Source organism: Oreochromis aureus, linkage group 20 (assembly GCF_013358895.1).
Source record: "Oreochromis aureus strain Israel breed Guangdong linkage group 20, ZZ_aureus, whole genome shotgun sequence".
Lineage (NCBI taxonomy): Eukaryota > Metazoa > Chordata > Actinopteri > Cichliformes > Cichlidae > Oreochromis > Oreochromis aureus.
Window position 1 is genome coordinate 35,973,313 of NC_052961.1, and position 24,629 is coordinate 35,997,941.

The following is a 24,629-nucleotide window of genomic DNA, read 5'->3' on the forward strand; positions in this document are numbered from 1 at the left end:
GTATAAGGTCGCCAGTTTATTTTCTAAAAAGCACTTTTTTGTGATTGGCCAGGAACTGGAGTGCTATACAAATAAAAGAACTTGTGCATCCATGGGGAAGAATTATTACAGAGTTTAATATCAAACTTTTAACATTTGGTATCAGACTTCTCTTGGTTGGCTGGTTTCCTGGCGTTGATGGCGCTCTCTCAGTCGCTACTGAACCACAAAACCAGAGGCGCTGCTTCATAAGACAAACCGTCTCACTGACCACTGCTGAGGCTTTTAATCCTTATTATTCTTAAATATGTTTACATACAGAGCTCGATTTTGGGTCAGATCGTTCAGTGAGACTGAACCTCACAGTCATACAAATTTAAGCTCATGAACATAAGTTTCAAGAATAAAAGTGAGCTCTGATTCCAATATGAAACTTCTCAGTGTGGCTTTTATCTAATACAATGTACAAAAAAGGCTTTGGAGTGTCTGAATAAAGCTGCTTTAGCTACAGTAAAGAGTTACTTGCTGAAGTAAAATCAAGCAAAACACAACTTATTTTTACAAATCAAAGGTAACCTGCCTGTAATGAAAGAAATTCAGCTGAAGACATGACTAGAACCACACAACCTGCCATCTGTACCAGCATCTGGATGGCCCAACAAAACTAATGGGTCCAAGCATTTACAGGTTTCCTATGGCTGATCCATGTTAGTTTTTGCAGCGATGAACTCGTCAGAAATACACGCACAACTGGAATAAAATACAGACAGACTTGCATACAAGGCTGCAACAGCAGGAATGTGCAATTTATAATGAACATTATCAATAAGACTACAAGAAGCCACTGAAACAAATTGCAATAAATGGAAAATAATTTAAATAAAACTAGCACAACATGACAATGAATGTTGTACCTGAGAAATGTTACTAGGCAACAATCAGCACACAGTGGAAGATGTCAGGACCAATTAGCATCACAGTAGTTAGTAAGATGACTTGACTGGGTAAACAAACCATATCAGAGAATTTTCAAATCCAAACAGAAGTGAGATCTAAGAAATACAAAATAAACCAATCAAACTCCAGCTGTCCGTCCATCCAGCACCATGAATGCTGAATGACATACTGGTTCTCCAACAACAGAAGCTGCCATTCTGTGAGGGGGGAGCTCTTGGTGATTTCAGCACTGCAAGTATTCTAAAGTCAAAATTAACATATGTTTAAAATGAATAAATAAAAAAAAATCTTTAAAAGTTAACATTTTCAATGTGTGATATATCGTCTATGTACAGGTTTTCTTTATGTGGCTGTGGAGACTTGATTCATCTTATTTTTCCTGATGTGCGACGTCTATGTGCACGCTTTCCCAAAACCTCACCTCCTTCTTTCACATGTGAAGTGTTTGAGCTGTGACATCACCTATTGGTTTGTCAAATATCCCTTTGAAGCTGTTCAAAATCTGACAAGAAGTGGTACGCCTTCCCAAAATGCTTAATTATGAAAAAACCTATGAACAAATGGATAACTTAGGTCTTTCAAACCTCAGTGAGCCAGTCAACAATTATTCAAATTACACCTTTGATGGTTACTGACCTGAATACAAATGAGTATGTGAAGGGTAACACCTGCAGACTGCTGCTGAAAAACACTCATGGGCAAAAGATCAAGTCTGACACTTTAAATAAACAGTTCTCATCTTAATTGGTGATAAAATTGTGTGTTTTTCATGTTTCACTACAGAAAAGTTCGTCTAATGCAGCTAATAGTTCATCACCATGTGAAAGTCAAACATAACTGTGAGTGTGACAGAAGCCATATCAGATTAAAGGAAATGAGTTGATGAAAACAAAAACAATTCTGCTTTAAATCGGATAATGCAGAAAATGATGCTGGACCATGTGGTCAGTATGTGTCCTGGTTGGTCAAGTTGTGCCATCTTTGTGAGCTCAGGGATCCACGAAGGACACTGCGATGTAGCGGACACCAGCGGTGGTGGGCAGGCCTTCGTGGTAGTGGGTGAGGCGGCCCGGGTGCAAAAGGGCCCAACCTTTACGAGGAGCCTGAATGGAGCAGTCATAGCGGAGGAACCTGCATCCACCACCCTGCAACCAAAAACACGACATATTAACAGCTGATGGCTGTAGCAGTTCTGAAAGATCATCAAAGTGATCATTAACAACTCTTTTAATGTTTGCATGAAGAATGGGTTTATTTCATTCTGTAACACTGTAAGGTCCTGACCTGTGAGGGTCCTAAGAATGAATCTGTGTGAATAAAACCAAAATACATGTTAACTGAAATGTAGGTGGAAATGGAGCACTTGACACTCACCTGGTAATCAAGGCCTACTTGGTTGAGTGCAATGTTTACAGTGAATGTGGAGGCATCATGGTGTGGCCTTAAAGAGGGTTGCTCGTCTGGCTTATATCTAACTACAAAGGCCAATTCGAAGTGAGCCTGCAAACACACAGAGGAAAGGGAATCATGCAAACGTTTGCCTGTAGCCCCCTGTACACAGTTAAATAAAAGCATAATCCTGGTTCCTGGTCCAGCATTCACCTCCAGAGATGGAACAGAGAAGCAGAGAGAGCTGAGCATCTGCATCATCATCGCTACAATAATGGAGCATCTTTTAACTGACAGCTGGTAGTCAGGTAGACTACCAGCTATTGATGTGCTACAATAATTGTGAATGTGTAGCTGTCATGATGTGGCATGAGAAGGGGCTGCTTGTCAGGTTTATATCTCACTACACTTCAACACACTGATGGTAAGACATGCTGGTCAGTAATACACACACAGGATAGCAGCACAGAAACCAATGAGAGGTCGGCTGTTATCCGGTTTTATTCAATGAGTTCATAACATTTAACTGCTGATTTTGTCCTTTAGTTGTTCTACCAGTTAATTAACCAGTTATCAAAATCATCAGTCATCACCTGATCATTACACAGTATTTTCCATTCCAACATCTTAGAAGACATCCTAACAGTTACATCTGTCATGGCCCTTGGATACTTTTTTAAGACACTCCAGCTAGGCCGGCCATGCCCCACAGCTTACATATACGCGTTCCCAAACCACTGCTCTTATCGCTAATTGTGGTTTGAATGGAATGCTTGATGTGTTATGACCTGGGAAGCCTGAGTAAAACTCGCGACACGAGAACAAGCCGAGCTCCCCTAGGAGGACAGACAAGCTCTTCCTCGCGGAGCTAATGCATCAGCTACAGCCAGGTCCCACTGGCCAGGTAAACCCGTGACGGCGCGGGCAATAAGCCGGGCATAAGTCCTGCAGGCTGGAGAACGCTCACTCACCGGCTGACACCTGAGATGCAGAAAGGTCGTAACAGAAATCCTGCGAGGCTACTGAGAAAGGCTCTCACCACAAAGGTAAACGGACACACACTGTCACCACACACTGAACTGCACACTCACAGTACCACACAAAGATCAAACGATCACAGGTTTCATGTCTGAGCAGCTGTTTTATACGTAAGCTGTGGGGTGTGGCCGGCCTAGCTGGTCTTAAAGAAGTCCTCATGTGCCATTAACGGGGGGGGTCATCCCCTGTATTTTGGAATATGTAACAGAATGGAAAGATACTATGGATATAATAGAAACCCATACACCTGGATAAATGTCCAACAACTGTCTAAAACCACCACTACATCCCTCCATTGCTTGAAATTTCTTCCTGTTTCTACAAAGACTCATATGTGCGTACTACAGATTTTTAAAAAAAAGCTAAAAAATGAATCAGTGCATGCGACACCAAAATGTCAAGAGCAGGTGACGTAAATGAGCTGAGAATGTGTTCACAGTGTCCTCCTTACAGTAAAGCTGAGAACATCCTTCACAGATCTCACATGGAAGGAGATTCTTGAATTTCTCTGAAACATTTCACAAGTGTGTGTCAGTGATGCTCTTACCTTGGTGTAGTATCCAGGGAACATCTTTTCTGTGATTGGTACCACATACTCCACTAAGAATTTCTGCCATTCTTTTTCAAAGTTGATTTGAGTCATATGGATGTCGATGGTGGGGACATTCTCATAGCCACCATGGATTCTGTTATCCTGGAAAAACAAGAAACTTTATACCAACTTGTATCAGGTATATAGTTAAAGTAAAGGAGGTCTTCAGGACCAAATTCCACAAAGGTTGGGACCCTGTACAGTGTAAACAAAAACAGAATACAGTCATTTGTAAATCTCCATATTTTAAAACCACATTTTATTCACAACAGAGCATAGAAAACATATTAAATAATAATACATTTTAATAATTTTAAATGTATGAATTGGGAAAACTGACTTTATAAAAAAGACATTCTGGCTTATTTTGAATCTGATGACAGCAACGCATCAAAAAAGCATCAAAATGGGCTGAAAAAGTAAGTAGTACTGAAAAGAAACTGGAGCTGAACATTCTGAATTAATTTGGTTAATAAGTAACAAGTCAGTGACATCAAATAAAGACGAGCAGAGAGAGGTTTAGCAGTCTGCAAAAACCCGCATCTATAAATTGTGAAACAACTTCAGAATAATGTCCTTCAACAAAACTGATCTCGTTATCATTACACAATATCATCGAAGGATTCAGAGTCTGGATAAATCTGTGTGACAAATCAGTGCAAACACAGTTTGCTGTGCCGTCTCTCTCTTTGGGCCCAAGCTTATTTAAAATAGATCGAAGAAGAAAACATGGACGCTGCTCTGGGCTGAAGTGAAAAGAGACTGTTTGACTTTTTATCAGCGCTCGTTTCAAAAGCCTGCGTCTCTGTTGGTACTGAGGTGCATCGGTGTCGATGGAAGCTGCAGCTTGCTTGTTGTTATTACTTTACAACAACATATGCTGGGATCAGAACGAGACGATTCTAAACCACACGCTGCATCTGTAAGAATACCATAGCTTGGTAGAGTTCACGTGCTGAACTTTAGGCCTAACTTTTCACCAACTGAAAACATTTATGAAGCAATATGACGATGAAGACCCAGAGCTGTGGAGGAGCTAGAATCCTATATCAGACGAGCCTGGAACAACACTCCTCTCCCAGGATGTTGTTCAGCGTGAATGAAAACTATTCTCAGTTTTAATTTGAGATAACTGAATTTCAGCAGCGGGGCCACGCCTCCAAACACATCCCCCAGTTCTGCAAGCCGTCCCTCCCCTTTTTTTACCTCGTCACTTCTCATTAGTACACAGGGATCTGCCAGGCCCGGGAGCCGCCGCCAGTCCCCATCGAGGCCTTCACCAAACAGCAGCTCAATTCTTGATTAAGCCTTTATCTACTAAAAAGCCTAAAATGGACGTGAGCCCAGTGAGTGAAATACAGACCGTTGTTGAAAGAAGAGGGAATCTACACAGTGGTAAACATCTGTCTTTACCTTTAGAGAGATGTTGCTGCCATCAAATTAAATATGAGCTAGTACTTTTCTTAAAATAATATATTTTATAAGCGTTTTCTTTGTTCTATTTGAAAACAAATATGACTTTCTGAAATTTATATATATATTTATATATATATTTTATATTTTTTTACACGAGCAGTTGTCCCAACATTTCAGAGTTGGGTATTTAGCTGGAAGATGCAAATGACATGAACTTGTGACAAATAATGCTAACTAACAAAGACAAAAGGGTGAAGAGTGAATATAAAGAACACTGAAGCTCAGTGATGTTGTCTTATTACATGACTGACATGTTATTATCGATAATCATGACTACATGATTAATGTTAATAATAAGATGCCTTACCACATTGGCCCCTCCTGACCACTTTCCATAGTGCTCCATTTCTTCAATCATGTGGTTACAAGCAACACTGGAGAAGACTGGGAACCAGTACACATCTGGGCAAGGCTGGAAGACAGAAGACACAACAGCATTAAGCACCGGGTAACAGTTTGTAACACAACTGTGTCTTAAAGGACGGTGTTAGTTCCTCTGGTTGTGGCAGAAGTGACTGAACTAACTTCTTAACTGTGCCACAATATTTCTAAGAAATAGGGAAGTTGATAGGAGTTCAATGTATTTAGTTTTGCCTCTTTTAATGAAAACAGGTTAATCTGACTTCAGCTCAGCTCCAGTTTAAACTTACATTTTCAATCAGCTTGTCCTTCATGATGCGGGTATAGTTCTCATGGATGTAGCGCTCCTCCCAGTCCTGAAATAAATATAACATACAGATTTGCTCATTGCAAATTACACCGTGTCCTCATCAAACCTTCGTGTAGACACAGAAATTCTTTTACATTCTTCTTTTACATATGAAGATCAGACGGTAACTTTAAAAAACGTTTAAACTGATTGTCTCAGTAATGTTGATGATCTGTATACTAACACTTTGATACTTTATGCTGATGTCAGCACTGGTAATATGGAAATCCCCTATAATGACATCTACAATGTTCTCATGGATCATTTGTGCTGAAGTCGTATAATGTTATAAAAAAAAAGAAGAAGAAGAAAAAATCTTAAAAAACTCAAATAAAGAAAGTGCTTATGTGCCTCAGTGACTAATCGATTGGTTTAAATCTTGGAGACAGTCCAGTGGAAATTAGGGCTGCAGGTAATCTGCCAATTTCTCTTTGATTAGTCGATGAGTCAAGGATTATTTCAGTAACTCCTATCTCTGCTTCCTGTGGGAAAACCTCCTGCTCTAGGGTCCAGTACCTCACCTGTGCATATATCTATTCTTAATACTGTTATTGGTATCTACCACCACATCACAAACAAAACACAAACTGAATTTCACTGTGAACATTACAAAAGACTTTCTCAGACACTGTTCTCTGTGGATAATCACTTTTAAATTTAATTTTCCTTTCCAGGATTTTTCAGAAAAATATTTGAAATATGTGTGTGGATCTAAGATGATTGCAGACACGATGTCTGAGACAGTGTTGAAGAAGAGCACAGAGGGAGGAAATAAGCACAGCTCTTATTTTACAGTGTACATGGCAAAGCATTTTAATACTAACAATTATAGTGGATGTGTAGTGTAGATGCAGTCCTGGTCAAAAGTTTAAGACCACCTGAAATCTCATATTTTGCAAGGTTGGATCTCAACAAGCTTCCAAGTTGAGCTTCAACACGCAACAGGAAGAAATGGGAGTGAGACAACACACGTGTCAGGCATAAGATCCCAAACATATTTTGCATTATACCTTCATGTACATGTGTACATATGATTTATGGATCCAGTTTGCACTTGTCTCCTACACAATGTCAGTCTTACGTCTGCTGTTTTTAACTAACTTCCTTTTTACTCTTAAATGTTTGTATCTCATAGTATAAGAGGCCCTTACAAGGCATCTGTGGCACTTTTACTATCTTTGTTGTCTATTTATTATTTATTGTAGTTTGTAATATTTTTATTTGTTGTTCTGCTGCTGTAACACAGCAGTTTCCCTTTGGGATCGATAAAGTGTTCATCTGTCATCTATGGAAAAGTGTGAATATGACCTGCATGTTGTCATCCTCTGATAAAGGTCATAAAACTGAAACGTTAGCATGTTTGGTGGCATGGCAAAAATAAATTGAGCCAATATCACACATAGTGACTGAGTGGTGAGATACTGTGTAATATGAATGTTTTGATTTTGTAGCTAACATTTACACATCACTATAAAATTAAAACAGCTTGTAAATCGTACATAGCAGCTTAATTCCCCCAACTTCATTGCTGCCACTGCAATAACCATTCTCTGACCTGCCACAGACACTACAACAGCTACTAATGTTTCCAGGTGTTTCTTCAACCATCTCACCACTGGATTTTCAAAGATCTGCCACAGATCATTGTGTAGATGACCGGTCTGGTAATTTTCTGTAGACAGGATGCGGCCAAATGTGTGCATGTTGGTTACATACATGAAGATTCCCTGAGAGCAAAAACAACAGGTCAGTCACTACTGTGGACAGTTTTTCACTTAAACGTTTCTTTAGGTAAAAAAACAGTTTCCTGTTTCTCTTACTGACCTTGTTGCGTATGTTGTGGCAGAAAGCCATGTCAGGGTCCGAGGAGCTGAACAGCTCGTAGTCTTTCAGCTCTCTTTGGAGGAGGCCGGCTTTCACCAGGTACACATTGGACACATATGGCACATTCCAGACGCCCCTAAAAACAACAGATAATTGACGTACCAACAAATGTTCCAATGAAGTCTTAGCTGCTCCAAATTTCTCTTGGTCATTATTTAACAAGCCCACCCTACAGGCACTGTTGTCAGGACTGCAGTGCTTTTTCAGCTTATTCATTCTTTATTTAGTGGTGAGTTGAACAAAATGTCATGACTGATGCAAGCTGACTGTCAGCTGCTGATGTGATATATGACACGTGAAGCAAATGAAAAAGGAGACCGTAACGTCTCAGGGGAACAAAGCAAAGAACACCATATACTAAGGCTCTGCACGTACAGAATACCTCTCCTGCATCAGATACATAGTACTTGTTATAAGTTATTTCAATTTTAAACTCACCAGTATCTGTTTCAAACAATATTTGACCATTTAAAAATCTTACATTATATTTTTATTCTGTCTTTCTAGTTTTTTCTTTCTAATCTTTCTCATCTTCCTTCTCCATCACCTTTCCCATCCTCATCCTCATCCTCATCTCATCCTCTGCCTTCTCACCTGAAGCCTCACTCTTGAACTGAACTTATGGTTCTAGCATAAGAAATCCTACAGGAACATACTAATTTATTCTTGATGTTGTTGCAATTATTAATTGTCAGCAGATCAGACATACATCCCTCCCATCTCCAGACAGGTGATGAGAGCCATGAAAGCTGAATTTACGGTCGAGCAGAGGAAGCACAATCGCTGTCAGATGCTGTCAGTCAAAGCATTTTATAGATACAACATCTCCATATTTCCACATTTCAGCTTTTTTCTCGAAATTGAATTTAGACATCAATCTTGGAATTTCGGCTTTATTCTCAAAGAGATTGAGGTTTTGAGGTTTTTGTCGCTGTTCTCCTGTTCCCGCCGAACTCCATGATGACACACTTTCATCCCAGAGCTTTACTATTCTGAAGGATCAAGTGAAGGTGGATCTAGCTGAGGTCCAGGCGGGTTGGTCTGAACCAAGTACCTACAAACAGCTGCAGCAGTTCCTGCCATTTGACAATTTCTACCATCACTTTATCACTAACTTTATCAAGACAGGTCTGCCTCTCACCACTCTCACCTCTCCTAAACTCTCCATCTATTTTAAATTCTCATCCAGCTCCTGTGCTCACACACTCTTATACACACTGGGGCTAAGGTTGCTGAGAATCAAACTCATTCGATTTTTAAAAGATCAATATATAGTCCCAGTTTGAAAATCCTAATTCCTTTTTGAGGTATTGTATTCACAGGATTTTCTGGAAACTTGACCTCTGACCTTGACCTGGAGGTCGAGGTCGAGGTCACCAAGATTCAAACTTGTCTGAGAGTTTTCCTAGATACACCTAGATACACTAGTTCCTGCAGGCGCAGATTTGGGTTTCCATGACGACAATACCCCATCAGCCTTTTATGGTAAAAAATGAGGAATGCAAAAAAATTACACTTTCTAAATGCTGACAAAGTTTTTAGGGAGCAAATAAGCAACTTACACTCTCCGTCCTTGTACAATGTCCACATAGTCCTCAGACCTGGCGTAGTAGCCGTCTCCACTCAGGGCTCCCCAAAAGTTGCTCCACAGCCGACCGCCTCGAGTTATCATTGGTGCTACAATAGGACTACAGGAGGCCATTCAGGAAGTGCTATGTGTTACATTTCTTCATCTAGACATATACTCAACTCACGTAAATGCACTAGAGCTAAAGAAGTTAAATGTGACTGTGACTACTGCCAGCACATCAGCGAATGACTCAGTATCAAAACATTTCCTTACAGGTTTTGTTCAATCAGAATTTTGAGTGTATCCTTGTTCTTTAAGACCACTTCAATGTCCAAACTGAAGAAATAGTCACAGTCCTGGTCCCTCCGGCACAGATCACTGAAAAAGAAAACACACTGATAGATTAGCACATATATTATAATAGAATTTAAAGAGCAATCTGTTATTGACCTAAATACTGTATAATGAAGACTACATGTCATTTTCTGCAACTCAGTTATTAAACATTTTAAAATGTGTCACGTTCTGGTTGGACAGCACTCACAGGCCTAGGTTCCGAGAGGCAGCTCCATCCATCTCTTCTTCAGGTTCGATGACTGTGACTTTCTCATACAGGCTTCCATAATCCTTCAGGAAAGATTGGACCTGACGCTGATGATGAGCTTCCTGGAGGGAAAAGGAAAACACAGAGATATGCAGAGCAGGAAGACTGCTGTCAAGATAAATATGTTGCAAAACGTTGAATAAGAAGTGAGAATGTGTGGAAATAATATGTTTTTTACACACTTGTGTTTTAAATTTATGATTACAAAAAAATATTTACAAATGCACAGATTGATGTTTTCACAAATATACTAGAGCTGCAAACTTGTAATTCAAATTTTACTCATATTTATTTATGTTTTTACTTCTTATAATCACAAATCTGAATAAAAGTGCTCAACTGCATCCTCTCAAGTCACAAATCCACAATCTGCGCTTCGACTGTGATGTGTGGTAAAACTCGAGCTTGTAGTCAGTGGTGAGGAGTATGGTGGTTGGGGGCGGAGGGAACAGATCAGCCAATCAGAAAGCAGAAGACCAAATGATCTTCATCAGCTAATGGTGCAGCAGCATGTGACATCATACAGACAGAAGAAAATTTGATCACATCACTCCGATATTGGCCTCTCTACACTGGCTTCCAATTGAATTTAGGATCCGTTTTAAAGTCCTTTTATTGGTTTTTAAATCTCTAAATGGTCTGGCACCTGTTTATTTGTCTGACTTGTTGAAGCCCCACGTCCCCACTCGTTCCCTTCGGTCAGCTGAGCAGCTGCTGCTTTCTGTCCCAAAGTCACGGCTGAAACTTAGAGGAGACCGAGCGTTCTCTGTTGCAGCGCCGATGCTTTGGAATAACCTTCCTCTCCATATTAGACAGGCTACATCAGTGCCAGTTTTTAAGTCTTTATTAAAAACCTATTTTTATTCCTTGGCTTTTAACTCTGTGGGTAACTGATTTTTTATTTTTATTTTTATTTATTTTTATTACTATGTACATATTAGTATTGTACAGCACTTTGGTCTACCAGGTGTGTTTTTAAAGTGCTATATAAATAAATGATGATGATGATGATGATCATACACATGACAGTTGCTGACCTACCGCATAAACACACAGAGGCTCTCATCACCATCACTGGTGATTTTAACCACACCAGTCTGGACTCCAGTCTGCCCACTTTGCAGTAATATGTGGACTGCAAAACACGGGACAATAAAACTCCCCCCACAATGTTGTCCAGTAAGCACCTCAGTATGTTCCTGCAGTTTGAAGACTTCCTGTTGCCACCAAGTCTGCAAGGAGTTGGAATCAGGAAGCCAGCGAGGCTCTGCAGAACTGCTTGGAGTGTTTAAAGAGTGTAAAAATGCATCGACAGAGCATTCATGACATGTAAGAGTAAAAGACACTCGATTTCAAAGGTTCGACAAAAGATTTCCTGCAAAAAATGCCACAAGCTATAACACCGCCTAAATGTTTGCCAAAAAAAAAAGTTGAAAAGAATGTACAGAAATGTCCGAGGAGGGCACATTTGGCAAAGGATAACTGCTGCCTACGCAAAAACCTTTACTGATCCCTTATATATGAGGAGTATTGGAACAGCTAACAACACCGCGTCTCTGTGGCTTTCATACCCCAAAACACTTTAGCCAGAAATTTGCCGAAACATTGGTCCCAAACAGAGTAATATAGTGTAAGCTGTTAAGTGCTAGAAGGTCGGCCGTGATTTATACACTGGGAAAACCAAACAACCTCTGGCAAAGCAGATGGTACGACACAGAGGAGCTAACTCATCAGGCCAGGATTCACAGTCTATTTACACCCACAGGCCAGTTGTTTTTCAATGATGAGGATGGACATCCTGGACAGGAAGGACACTGTGTACAACTCTGGAAATGAATTTCAAGGAATTTTCAAATCACAAGTACTTGATTCCCTCCAACTCTTTGTGGCTGAACGCACTGCTGGGTTCCACACACAGCAGTCTAACAAACTGTTCTCCTGGATCCATGTCACCGAGAAAATCACGAACCCATCTTCTGTTAAAATTGCCAAAATCAATCTGTTTCATTAGCTACTTAGTTAAGTTAAATCCAGCAGGTTAATAATTTGTGCATCTGTGAGTGTTTTTAGAAGGACTGAAAATGTCCTTCTAAAGGACTTCTCTTCAGTCCTCAAAAACATCAAAGTCTAACTGTAACTAAGTAAGAAGGTGCAGTACCCATCATGCACCTGTGATAAGAGTAGATACTGTAACCATTCTGATTCCATTATCGATATCACTTACCGACTGTCACTGGCTCTGCTTTGAGAGTCACCACCATCGCTAAGCAACACATCAACATTACCATCATGCAGATACTTGCACGCTGTGCGGTCAAATGTTTGTGCATGTTTGTTGAGGTTTTTCCTTTCTTTGTTGTGATCAGTGTCGTTATTCAAAGCAGGTAGTGTATTACACATATTACACACAACACATTTTTTAAAAGTAATACAGTACATCACTTAATTACTCCAAGGAGAGGGTAATTTGTTACACTACTCGTTACATTACTTTTGGGTTTCTCCATAAAGTGACCTGAAAGATAATAAAACTACAGTCCCACAGAGCAAGTTTCTATTCACAGACTCTGCTGGAGTAGCTGTGAGTCACATAATGATCCTTCTGTACATTATACTAGCACCTGGTGTGTGTGTGTGTGTGTGTGTGTGTATAAATAGCAGCTTTATGAAATGAAATCAGTGTTTCATTTAGCCAGCACATCTACATCTTGGTGAGGTGTTCTGGTGTGATGCTAATTTGTGTCAGACTATAGCAGATATATTTTTGCTGAGTGTCAGGAAAATGTAGTTACCTTGTTAAAAATGAAGAGTTTGAGTTTGTTCTTGGGATACTGGAGCTTCAGCAGCCGTTCGAAGAACACTGTAACAAATGGAGTGGGCTGCTGAATGAAGATGCCAATCACTACCAGAGGGTATTCATTTTCCTGTTAGAAACACACACATAAACAAAAAATAAGTGTCATGTTCTTCCAGGATGAGGCTTTATGCCATTTTTATCAGGCATCAAAGGAAGTTTTGGGAAATAATACGGATACAGTTTGTCAGGAAATGTAAACAGACCTGAAGAGCTGAGAGTGACCGTAGATCCTCATGACACACTGTGCACCCGGACTCAAATGTCCATGTGTTGGGGATGTAGTTTCCCAGGTAGTTGATCTGGAGCTGGAAAACAGTCGTGTGCTCTTGTAGTTCATTGTATATCAATCTCACATCTAATAATCTAACACTGATAATCTCTTAGTCGTACTAAAAGATGAGAATAACAGATTTTCAGGATCTCAAAAATATATCTGGATTATCATTAGATTACTGGAACATAAATTAGATAATATGTCACAGAGACGACCCTCAGATTTACTATTTATCAGAATCAGTGAAGCACAGGCCGAGGCGGGGATGGCAGCAATCGTCCAACCCAGCTTATCAATCAACCAAACACACCAACAGTTTCAGTTCATTTGAAAGCCTGATACTTAACCCAGTCCACCCAAGAAGGCAAACTAAAAATACTGTTTTATTTGTTGTTTTCCATCATCCACCCGGCCTTATAGGCAGGTACTAAACATGTCAGACTCAACACAACCCTCTGCTGTCTGATCATTTCCTGATAACATTTACATTTACAATAATTGATTACACAGCAGTGGAGAGTAGACTTTATCACAGTAGATGTCTTTCTGAAAGTGCTGTAACTAAGTTTAAGAATATAATCCACCCACTGTTATCATCTTCAATGCCCTGTACCAACATAGAGCAGAGCAGCTATCTGAACGCTACTCCAACAGAGGTCGATTATCTTGTTAATAATTTTACCTCCTCACTACGTACGACTCTGGATACTGTAGCTCCTGTGAAAACTAAGGTCTCAAATCAGAAGTACCTGACTCCGTGGTATAATTCTCAAACACGTAGCCTAAAGCAGATAACTCGTAAGCTGGAGAGGAAATGGCGTGTCACAAATTTAGAGGATCATCATTTAGCCTGGAGAAATAGTTTGCTGCTTTATAAGAAAGCCCTCCGCAAAGCCAGAACATCTTACTATTCGTCACTGATTGAAGAAAATAAGAACAACCCCAGGTTTCTCTTCAGCACTGTAGCCAGGCTGACAAACAGTCAGAGCTCTACTTCCAAATATGGTTTAATATTTGTCCCATTCTGGCGGCTCTTTGCTGGCTCTATTAAATCCTGCTCCTCACATACGAGGTCAGGTCCCGTCTTATCTTAATGACCTTGTAGTACCATATCACCCTATTAGAGCACTTCGCTCTCACACTGCAGGCCTACTTGTTGTTCCTAGAGTATTTAAAAGTAGAATGGGAGGCAGAGCCTAACAGCTGAGAAAATGAAAACTCAAACCTTTGGAGCAGGTTTTATTGTTTCCGTCTAAAATCAGCTGGAAGTGCCATGTTTTCACTCTTCTATTTACAGAATTTTTTAAGTGTTTAAAAGGGGGGAATATGTTTTATATGAGCAGCGTGCAGCCTGCTGTACTACAATCACCGAATGAAGAGTAAACAGTGCGTTGCATTGTCACAGGAACATGCATGCATTAATTCGGTGATTTATTAAATGTATAAATAATATTATACTTGGTTCTAATCTGCTGCTGATGGAAATGCAGATAACACAGAACACGCAGGAACACCTGTTTAACCAATCACATTCATTCACATTCGTTTGACTGCAGATTTTCACGTCTCTGGAATAGTTGGCACTAACAATGCTGATTTTCTGTGGAAGAACACGGATATGACCCGTAAATTAGATTCGTGGATGACCGTTAGATTGGTTTGATGCTGCCGACACTTTCATGTGACCCAGCTGGGGAAACTCTGGGTTAACTCAGAGCTGATAACCAGCTTCGTGTGACCGTTTATCCTGGGCTCAGTGTTAGGACCAGTGATTCCAGAGAATGGAAAGATATCCGGGATATGCTGACCTGGCTCCGTGGTGTACAGGGCTCTGAGGCTCCAGCTTGACAGCCTGTTTGCCCTCATGATTAATATTCCCAATAAAAATATTAGTCAAACATCTTGAAGTCTGTATGCGTTTCATAGCACCTAATAAGCTTTGTACAATTAAACCTAACAGTTACTACATGACAGAAACACAAACACTCTTTTATTAAAGTTTATGCATTTATACGCAGGTCGCGCTGATTATTGAGCAAAAACCCAAAGATCTGATGTTAATCGGATTTATTTGCTTTCTCTCCTCCTTAAACATGTTTTTAATGTTAGTTATAATTCAGAATTGGCGACTGAAACACATACGAACATCAGGAGATGAAGACCCGATAGATATAATCTCAGTAAATGAAGTCGGTGTACAGTCAGTGTGGGTTATGACAGTTGTGTACCGGGGCCTGAGCTGGGTCTATCACACGCTGTGCCGTGAGACTGGGCTGGGCAGACATCTGCGAAATCCTCGAAGCACTTTTGCGAAAGACGCTTGACAAACCGACCAGATATCTGAAGATTAAACCACTACATGCTCAGCTAAAAACATATTAGAAGTGTATTTGGTGAGAGACACACAGGGTTTTTCAAGTTTAGTTAGTTTCTATATGTTTGTTGTTGGCGCTGAGAAACGCCCACTGAAAGAACGGCCACCAGGCCAAAGCAATGGTTTACACTCGATCAGCGTTAACCCCGCCCCCTGAGTTTGACACGTGAAGCTGACAGATAAAATTAATTCATGAAGGCAGCCACAGGGTCAGGACTGCCAAAATGAATTAAATAAATACATCATTAAATAATCAATTAAATGTGTCAATAATTTAATAAAATTGGACACAAATAAATAAACAACGTATTAAATGTTTTAAATGAATAATTTATCAATTATTGAGATATTTATGTAATTAAGTAATTAATGAAACATTTAATTATTTCATGGCATAGTTAATTAGTTCATGTTGTCACTCCTGGCTCTCCATAACTTACAACTGATCCTTTTCAGATTTCAGTAGAATATATAGAAAAGTCTTAATTTTGTGAAAGTGACGTCGGCCATTACCCTGATTTTTCTGACACAACACACTTCTCATTCCCACACGTCTCCACTGGCTGCCCCTCCCTCGGACAGGTTCTGGCAAAGGTCTTTGTCTACTGAACAGGAGTTATTCGTCCCCACTGTCACCAGGTGCTCGATGCTACGGGATCTGCTCTAGCTTTTCCACAGAGGACAATGACCTGACAGCTTAAATAGAAAGTATGGCTCTAAGACAGATGTATTAATGGTTAAAAGTATTATTGTCCTGTTACCATTCAACATAATCTTCAACAAAAGCAACACATTAATTACTAACCAGTATGACTAACTTGTCACACTGGTTTCAGCTCCTCGGTGTGATAAGACTCACGAAAGAAGTAAAGCCATTTAAAACTGTGCGATGTGACTGCAGCTTAATATCATGGAACAGATAAGCTGGTACCTTTGTTGGCCCGTTCCCATGGATGATGACAGGCAGAGTATCATACAACACATTTCTGACTCGTACTTGATGATCTTCAAACTTCAGCACCACGTCATCTGGAAACACAAACAAATGTGGATCAGCTATCAGACTTGTTTTTAAGATTTGAAATATCAAAAATACACATTTAGATTTTAAATGTTTCAAGAGAACACCGAAGATAAATACCTCAGATAGACAGAGAAGAACAAAAGAACAAGTTAACTACTGTAAGACCTAGCTACCACAAAACATACATTGTTGGGTGTAAACCACCCCCCTTACTCTAAAACTCGCTTTGGCTCATCGATATAAATGAGAATTTGTTACCAGAGTTTGAAATACTTGGTGGAGAATATACACAGAGACAGCATTTATGGTACAGCTGATTTTCACCTCTGACACACAAAACTGATTATGAATGAGATGAAGCCAGCCTGTAGCCAGGCTGACACAAAGTCAGAGCTCTTCTTACAAATATGGTTTAATATTTGTCCCATTCTGGCAGCTCTTCGCTGGCTCTGTTAAATCCTGCTCCTCACATACAAGGTCTTAAATAATCAGGCCCCATCTTATCTTAATGACCTTGTAGTACCATATCACCCTATTAGAGCACTTCGCTCTCACACTGCAGGCCTACTTGTTGTTCCTAGAGTATTTAAAAGTAGAATGGGAGGCAGAGCCTTCAGTTTTCAGGCCCCTCTTCTGTGGAACCAGCTTCCAGTTTGGATTCAGGAGACAGACACTATCTCTACTTTCAAGATTAGGCTTCAAACTTTCCTTTTTGCTAAAGCATATAGTTAGGGCTGGACCAGTGCTTGCTCATAGGGGGTCATATGATTATTGGAGTTTTCTCTGTGTGTATTATTGTAGAGTCTACCTTATAATATAAAGCTCCTGGAGAGTGACTGTTGTTGTGATTTGGTGCTGTATAAATAAACTTGAATCGATCCCACACATTACCAGAGAGGGACTTCCTCATATTGCCTTTCCTGCCAAACCTTGTGACATGTGTTTCCTACTAGACTTGTTCAGTTACACACAAAACACTGTACCTGCCACCAACTGGACAACTGTTCTGTAAACAGTATGACACTGACTGTTATTCTTGTAAAGACACTTTAACTCTCTCATTCTTACAATGATCTTTGTATATTTTGGTGACGGAGTACATGGAGCACTCCTCCTGAGACGTTACAGTGTAACTACAGACCTGTCAACAGAGGAAATAAATGTAACATCTAAATGAAGTGTATAGTTTAGTCACCATGCCACATCTGCTTACATTGTTTGTTTTTTATGCACCTTGCTAATGCAGCCAGTGATTGTTCATTTCAGCAAAGGAAATAATGCCACAAAAATTACTCTGGCAAATCATTACAATGTCACAGTGAAGGTGACCCTTCACCTTTGGGGTATTAAAACAATCACCACTGTGTATGAATTTCTAAGTTATTGTCCAAAAGTATCACCTCATCTATGTATCCGTAGGTCAAAGTGAAAATGCTACAATTTAATAAGTTGAGTTATGAACCCAAACATGAAACAGTTGTTAAAGTTGTTACTCTGTTACTGTTTTTATTGTCTCTTGTTGATTGTTTTTAGTTATAATGTGCATTCTAGTAAACAAGAGCAGGAGAAGATGCTGGGCAGTGTTACGTGTGCTATCAACAACCTTGGCCTGCTGGTCAAAGAAAACAAAATTCAGTGCACTCACCAAGTGCTCCATGAAGGTTCTGAAAGAGTCTGCATTTGTTGTCCAGGGTGATATTTATAGATTTCTGAAACAAGGAAATACATTCTTTTGATTGATTATGTTACATGTGTCTGATAAGATGAAAGCTTCTACAGGAACAAACAAACTGTGTATATTTACCTGCTTTCACATGATAGCTAACATCAGAATACTACAGTCTTAATTATGCTGCATTCAGCATGAAAACCATGTGTCTTCAGCACTACTCTTTTGTGTATTGCTCATCATTACCATCAAAAAGCCCCTGGTACATGTTTCAAATCACAAGCCTTACAGGAACCAGGAAAATGCCCAATCGGCTAAAAGACCTGTAATTTGAACCATGTGGACAGAAAGTGCTGAATTTCAGTTCGCAGGAGATGTTAGCAGCATTACTTCCTGTAATTACTGTGCTGTAGGGGCATTTATGAAAAAATGGTGGTATTTCATAAAGTTATTACAGCAGTGGAATAAGTCTTACTCTTTTTGATTGATCAGTGTAAATCTTGGTGAAAAACAGCTGGTCACTGTCACCATCGTCTCCTGTCCAATTAGCAACAAGCTCTTTGATGTTGGGGAGATAGCCAATGAAACCTGGGAGAAGTCAAGAGAAATGAGACAGGAAATGATCACATATGTTAGAAGTACAGATTTGTTCATGACCTTCATGCAGACACAGTGACGGAAAGTGAAGGCGTCTGTTTCAAAGAGCATAATGAGCTCTACCAGGTTTATGTCACCAGTGCAGTGCTGAGTAACGACCTGCTATAAAACGATCTGTCCTATCCTATGATTGGGTGAATGAGGCATGTTGTATAAAGAGCTTTCAGTGCTGAGGTTGAGAACCAGTCCGTTTACCTCCCAGGTTTTCCTGCTGGATGTGAGACATACAGGAGCAGTTTAACATTTAATACCATCTGAAAATGTTTTATTTTTTATAATTTACATTTTTATAATTGCTTACACGGCACCAGTTGACTAAGTGTGCAAATGTCAAAACAACGTTAAGAAAGTACTGAATTAATAAAATATTAAAACAACATTATGTGCAGTGCTGCCCTCCACTTGGATTTGGATCTGTTTACCTATGTTAGAGGTGCTTAAAACAAACTAAAAAGATATTTAAAGGCTTCAGTCATGGTCACACTGAGCTACCTCAGAGTCTCGGGGTTGATTTTCATTAATACATACTTTCTGCTGAGTTTGACTTCTAGTACTCGAGGCTGTATTATGTAGAGAATCAATAAGAGAATTGATAAGGAACTGAATGGACAAATGATATCAACAATGGAATTGGAATCGCTAAATTCCTATAGATTCCCATCCCATATGAACAGATATTTCAATATCTGTTGAAACTGTCTCCATTCTGTGTCTGTGTGTTGGTCTTTTTGTGTGTTTCCTTGTTCTGTAGTAAGAGTTCGTGAGAGTTGGTAGTCAGGATGTTATAAATTTGCCTGTTTTACTGTGAAGTTGGCCAGCTGGCCTCCAGTTTTTCATCAGGCCTCAGTGTGGCTACATACAGTAGTATTTGCTTTGTCCACTCTCACATTGTATGCACTGGTCTCTGTAACTTTTCTGTGTTTTGTTGTTTTCTAATTTCTTGTGTTTTGGATTTTTACCTTGAACAATGATAAACTTTGGATTAGCTAAAGCGCTATTAAAGAGCTCCCTTTTTGAAAAATCCTTTGTTCGCTGTGTCCTGCATCCTAAATCTATGTGACCCTCCACACGGCTACACTGTGAGGTGTCAATAACCGAACTATTGGACTGTTCTGGACCCAAACTCAGCCTCTCTAACCAAAAATATGACATAAAAATATTGTTTCTTTTCTCAGGAGAAATACTTGCTGTTAGGCAAAAACACACATACAGAAATTACACAGCACTATTACTCTTTTCAGCAGTACATGATAAACATACCCCCTGAGCCCAGGAACCTGTTGCCCTCCCTGACATGGGGATATTTGTCCTCCAGATGTCTGTCTGGCCAGATGAGGGTCTCAGAGGAGAACACAACCCTGTGCTTGGCCTGTTGGAACTTCTTGAGCAGCTCTTTGGGACCCGAGGCGAAAACCACATCATAGCTAAGTCATGAAGGGAGTGAAAACAGAAAACTTTAGTACAGTGTGGCTCAGGACTGTGTGAAGCCAGTGACACAATTAAAACAGATGAAGGCGTTGCTATTATATGATACCAGCCAGAGTTAATTTGCCTGTGACTATGTTTACTACCAGAAAAGGAACTGTAACAAAAACAACACACACGCTCATGATTTCACTATAATTACATGCTTCACCATAAAGAAGTTTACAACTTTACAAAATATCAGGACTTTTCCTTTAGCTGCCATGTACAGCTAAAGTACATCAAATGTACTTCAAAAACATGCCATTTAAATGAAATAAACATAAACACTGCAACAGTAATATCTTCTGAATTTAGTATACTGACTCATAACATGGTAATGCAGCAAATAAACTGCTATAAGTGGAGCTTTTTCCTCAATTCAAAGCACGCTACCTTAAAAGACTAGAGAAACAGCAGGAACAGTTAAGAACTGCTAATGTGTTTTAAATAAGTGGCTACTAAATTTATACAGAGGCAATTCTTATACACTTGTACTCTATATTTGCATTATTTTGAACTCGGCACATTGAGTCAGTTAGCCTAGTTTGGTATAAAATGTGGAAGAGAAGAAAGAAAGAAGAGAGGTTATATTCAAAGGTAAGGACTGCTCAGTGGTATTTGATATACTGGAAATTTTAGGTTTACATTCAAGTCCTCATTTTTAAATCAGATGCAGCTTCTGTATATGTGATGTTTTGTTTTTTTCTTATTTTTTAGGTTTCCTGCAAGACAAACTGAGGTGTAGCCTTCTACCTTTGTGTTACTGAATCTGCTCTTTAGTGCAGGATAAACAGGTTAGCTTGCAGTCATACAACAGATTCTAAGTAAAGCACTGTACTGGACGGGTGCACAGCAGCTGTGGTGTTCATGGTCAGTGTCGGGTTACATAAAGGGTAGCAGAGATTAATATGAACTTTATCTGATGATGCTTAGATTCATTCACTGAAGTCCACCTTCATAGCAGCTTCAGACCGTCCAGCATAAACATTGTGCTGTCAGTGTAGATGGCAACAATCAGCCAAGATAGCTCGTGAAACATCTGCTTACATCTGGGTGAATTCAGTTCTGTAAATCCACAAAGAGCTGCAGGTCAGCTAAAACAAATCTACTGCAGCGCACAATAGAAATTATTGTAAGTGTGATTTTTTTTCCCTACACTGAGCCACTATAGCTGATTTTAGAGTTCCCCCATCTGCTGAATCCCTCTTTAACCCCTGACCGTACTCATTTTTCTGTTTAGGTGTGGAGGCAGAGACCTCCTCTGCAATGTAGGCAACAGAAACTGGAGCTGTATTTTCCTATACTCATGTTCTACACAATTGACTCATGATGAAGTCACAAATGTGCATTCATCTTTACAAAGAGAGTTTAATGCAGTGCAGCTGTTCAATATTAATCACTTTAACTGCTGACTATTCATACCTACAGCCTGATTACATCATGCACTAATATTTAGTGCTCCTATCTTTTCCTTACGTATCAATGCCAAATATCACGCTCATCAAATGTTTGCTGTTGTTCTAACCATGTGGACTGATGTTCCTCCAATATGTCTAAATGTGTTTCTAGTCACTGTTCCTACTGAAACACAAATTGATCCGTCATTTCAAAGTCACTGAGCTCTTTTCTTCTTACCGTTTTGATACATCAGAATCAACCTGCTTAGAGTTTACACACACAATGCCACACAGAATGACGGGATGCTAACTGCAGCCTGCAGAGCACCACAGTTCTGAAAAGGTTCCAAACAGAGTATATTTCTCACCTACTAACACAGTTTTCTTCCTTAATTTGTCATCAAGCTGTAAAATCACAAATTACACATTACTAAATTTTTGTGTGCTGACAAAAGGCAGAACAAGGCAGATTCATGTAACATGAAATGAAACTGGACCAGTGGCTGAATAACTAGGATATAGTGACTAGCATTATAGTGGATAGACACTCTACCTGTCAATAAAAAGGATTATTTGGTGGTCATCCTTCATCTCCTTCAGACCTTCTTTAAGAAGTCGTACTTTCTGGCCTCCTCCTGGGGCTGACATGTAGTCACCTCCCTTCCATTTCTGACCTCGGCCCAGAACCTTAAAAACATACACATCATCTTTTAGTTTAAAGATTTAAATACATCATCCTTTAAAAATACAGCCAATAAGGTTATGTCTTCCCCTATTTTCATCTTTATATTATCAACACATATTAGTATGACTGAAATCCACTGAAAAGGACCCAGTTTTGTGTTAAGATAAAACTCCTCAAAACACACACCAGGGACTTGTTTTAAAGAGATTGTGAGGCCTCACGTCTACAGAGCATGGAATAAACTGTCCAAAACTTTGCCCCAGAAGTTCTTACCTTGACAGTATAGTTAAAGTGTTTCGCTGTCCTCAGGAAACGCCTGTAGCCATCAGTCTCTTTGGTCGCAACAGTCACAACTAGAAGTTTGTCTGGAAACCAGAGCATGACAGAGGAATTCACAATGCCTTAAGCGTGACAAAACTTTACAGTACCACCATAAAGAGTATTTATGTAACGCATGTATGACTGTGAACTATAACCTAGCAGAAAGAAGAGGTGCTGTATTAGTAATATGATGGTATTTTGATGCTCGCATATTTGCTCTTACACACAAAGCTTTAATGCAGGGCTATACTTGTGCGACTGTGTCGATGGTGACATGTAGTTACATTTCTACAGAGGAGCAAATACGTTTTTGCACAGGCTGTGATGAAGGCTTTAAGAGTTACGGTCTGTAGATGTAACAGAGAACTGCTCGGGGTTAATGTCGCTATGAATTAGGCTTGAAAAAAAGTCTCTAAAGTTATATTTGTATTCTTTGTGGGTGCATCACAGAATCAGGTCCACATCCCCTGCACACTATTAATAATATAGGTTTCGCATAGGCTAACGTGAATGCGTTAGAGGCAATACAGCAGTTCAGAGCAGCGTCGTCCACGTCAGCGGCATGGCAGCCCTCCTCAGCCCGAAGCGACTACAGTTTGCTTTGAATTGGAAAGCGCTGACGAAACGTTAATAAACTCCGTTCATGTTTTATTAACAGTGATTTTTATTTTGGAAAACTGAAAAACAGCTTTTCGACATGCATCAAGCACTACGAGGCAAAGTGGGGAAATCTGAGTTTTTCTAACAGACAAACACTGAACCGGATCCGGGCTTTTCATAAAGATGCAGTCAGATCATTTGTCGCCAGCGTCTTTTGTTTTGTTCGGCTTGAACTCTATCCACACATTTCTGTGACACGCGTGGTTGCAGCACAGCTTTTTTCAGCCCGTTATCAAATGAATTAAGTCTCCGCGTGTCGAGCTTTACTCGTCTCGTTACACAACATTTGCTACAAACTGTACCACTAACACCGTGGGGTGCGGGCACAGCGTTATCTCTGCCAGCATTCCAGACTTACCTTCAGGAATTCCCTCTACTTCGGAGTTTACCAGAGCGCAAAGCGCACAGACAGCAATACCTGAAAACAACAGCAAAGATGAAAGTCTCATTTTTGCCAGGTTAACGTCCCTGTTTTTGAACCGGACTGGTCCCGTTAGCGAACGTCAACTACGACTGTGTTGGATCCGCCAGCTCAGCCTTCTCTAACTCTCCTTGTTTTCCCTACTTTGCCCTTTCTCTCTCCTCCTCGCAGTTTCTCAGTGTGTGCACACAAACCGTGTATTTGTCTATACAACAGTTGCAGTAGAACAATAACAGTAGTAAAACAGCAGTTTGGCATCTGTGTAAAGATTTGCCATCCAGGCTCTTTTATAACATAGTAGCCCACTTGTTAAAATCGCAAACAAACGCCTACTTCCACAGTGGGCAGGAGAGAACTGTGCACATGGGGATCCTGCTGTTCTGCAGACATGAGTATCTGCACGTAGCCTGAACCAGTGGTTGTATATAAGTTTCTTACAAAGACTATGGGTAAACTCAATTTGTCAAATTAAAGCTCTCACTATAACTTGACCATGAAAAGAAACAACGGAAATGTTAAACATTAGTGCCAGTCACATTATCCAAAGTAATCATAAACTTAACATTAGAACCCAAATGAAAGGTTGAGACAGAGGTATATCTAATCTGGTATTGACATCCGATAT

General features: G+C 39.9%; 1 protein-coding gene across 1 annotated transcript; it reads right to left on the bottom strand.

Moving 5' to 3' along the window:
* Positions 1-97: 97 nt before the first annotated feature.
* On the bottom strand, positions 98-24,352 carry plod1a (procollagen-lysine, 2-oxoglutarate 5-dioxygenase 1a). The gene is made up of 19 exons (XM_031726709.2): positions 23,942-24,352; positions 22,876-22,967; positions 22,471-22,604; positions 20,314-20,477; positions 18,872-18,984; positions 18,373-18,436; positions 16,635-16,732; positions 13,259-13,360; positions 12,991-13,122; positions 10,139-10,260; positions 9,868-9,972; positions 9,587-9,712; positions 7,965-8,100; positions 7,754-7,867; positions 6,082-6,147; positions 5,739-5,843; positions 3,911-4,057; positions 2,311-2,436; positions 98-2,081 (listed from the first exon to the last, which is right to left on the bottom strand). Exons 1-19 carry the CDS (start codon positions 24,030-24,032, stop codon positions 1,926-1,928), a joined length of 2,193 nt encoding a protein of 730 aa, XP_031582569.1. The 5' UTR covers positions 24,033-24,352; the 3' UTR covers positions 98-1,925.
* Positions 24,353-24,629: the final 277 nt, after the last annotated feature.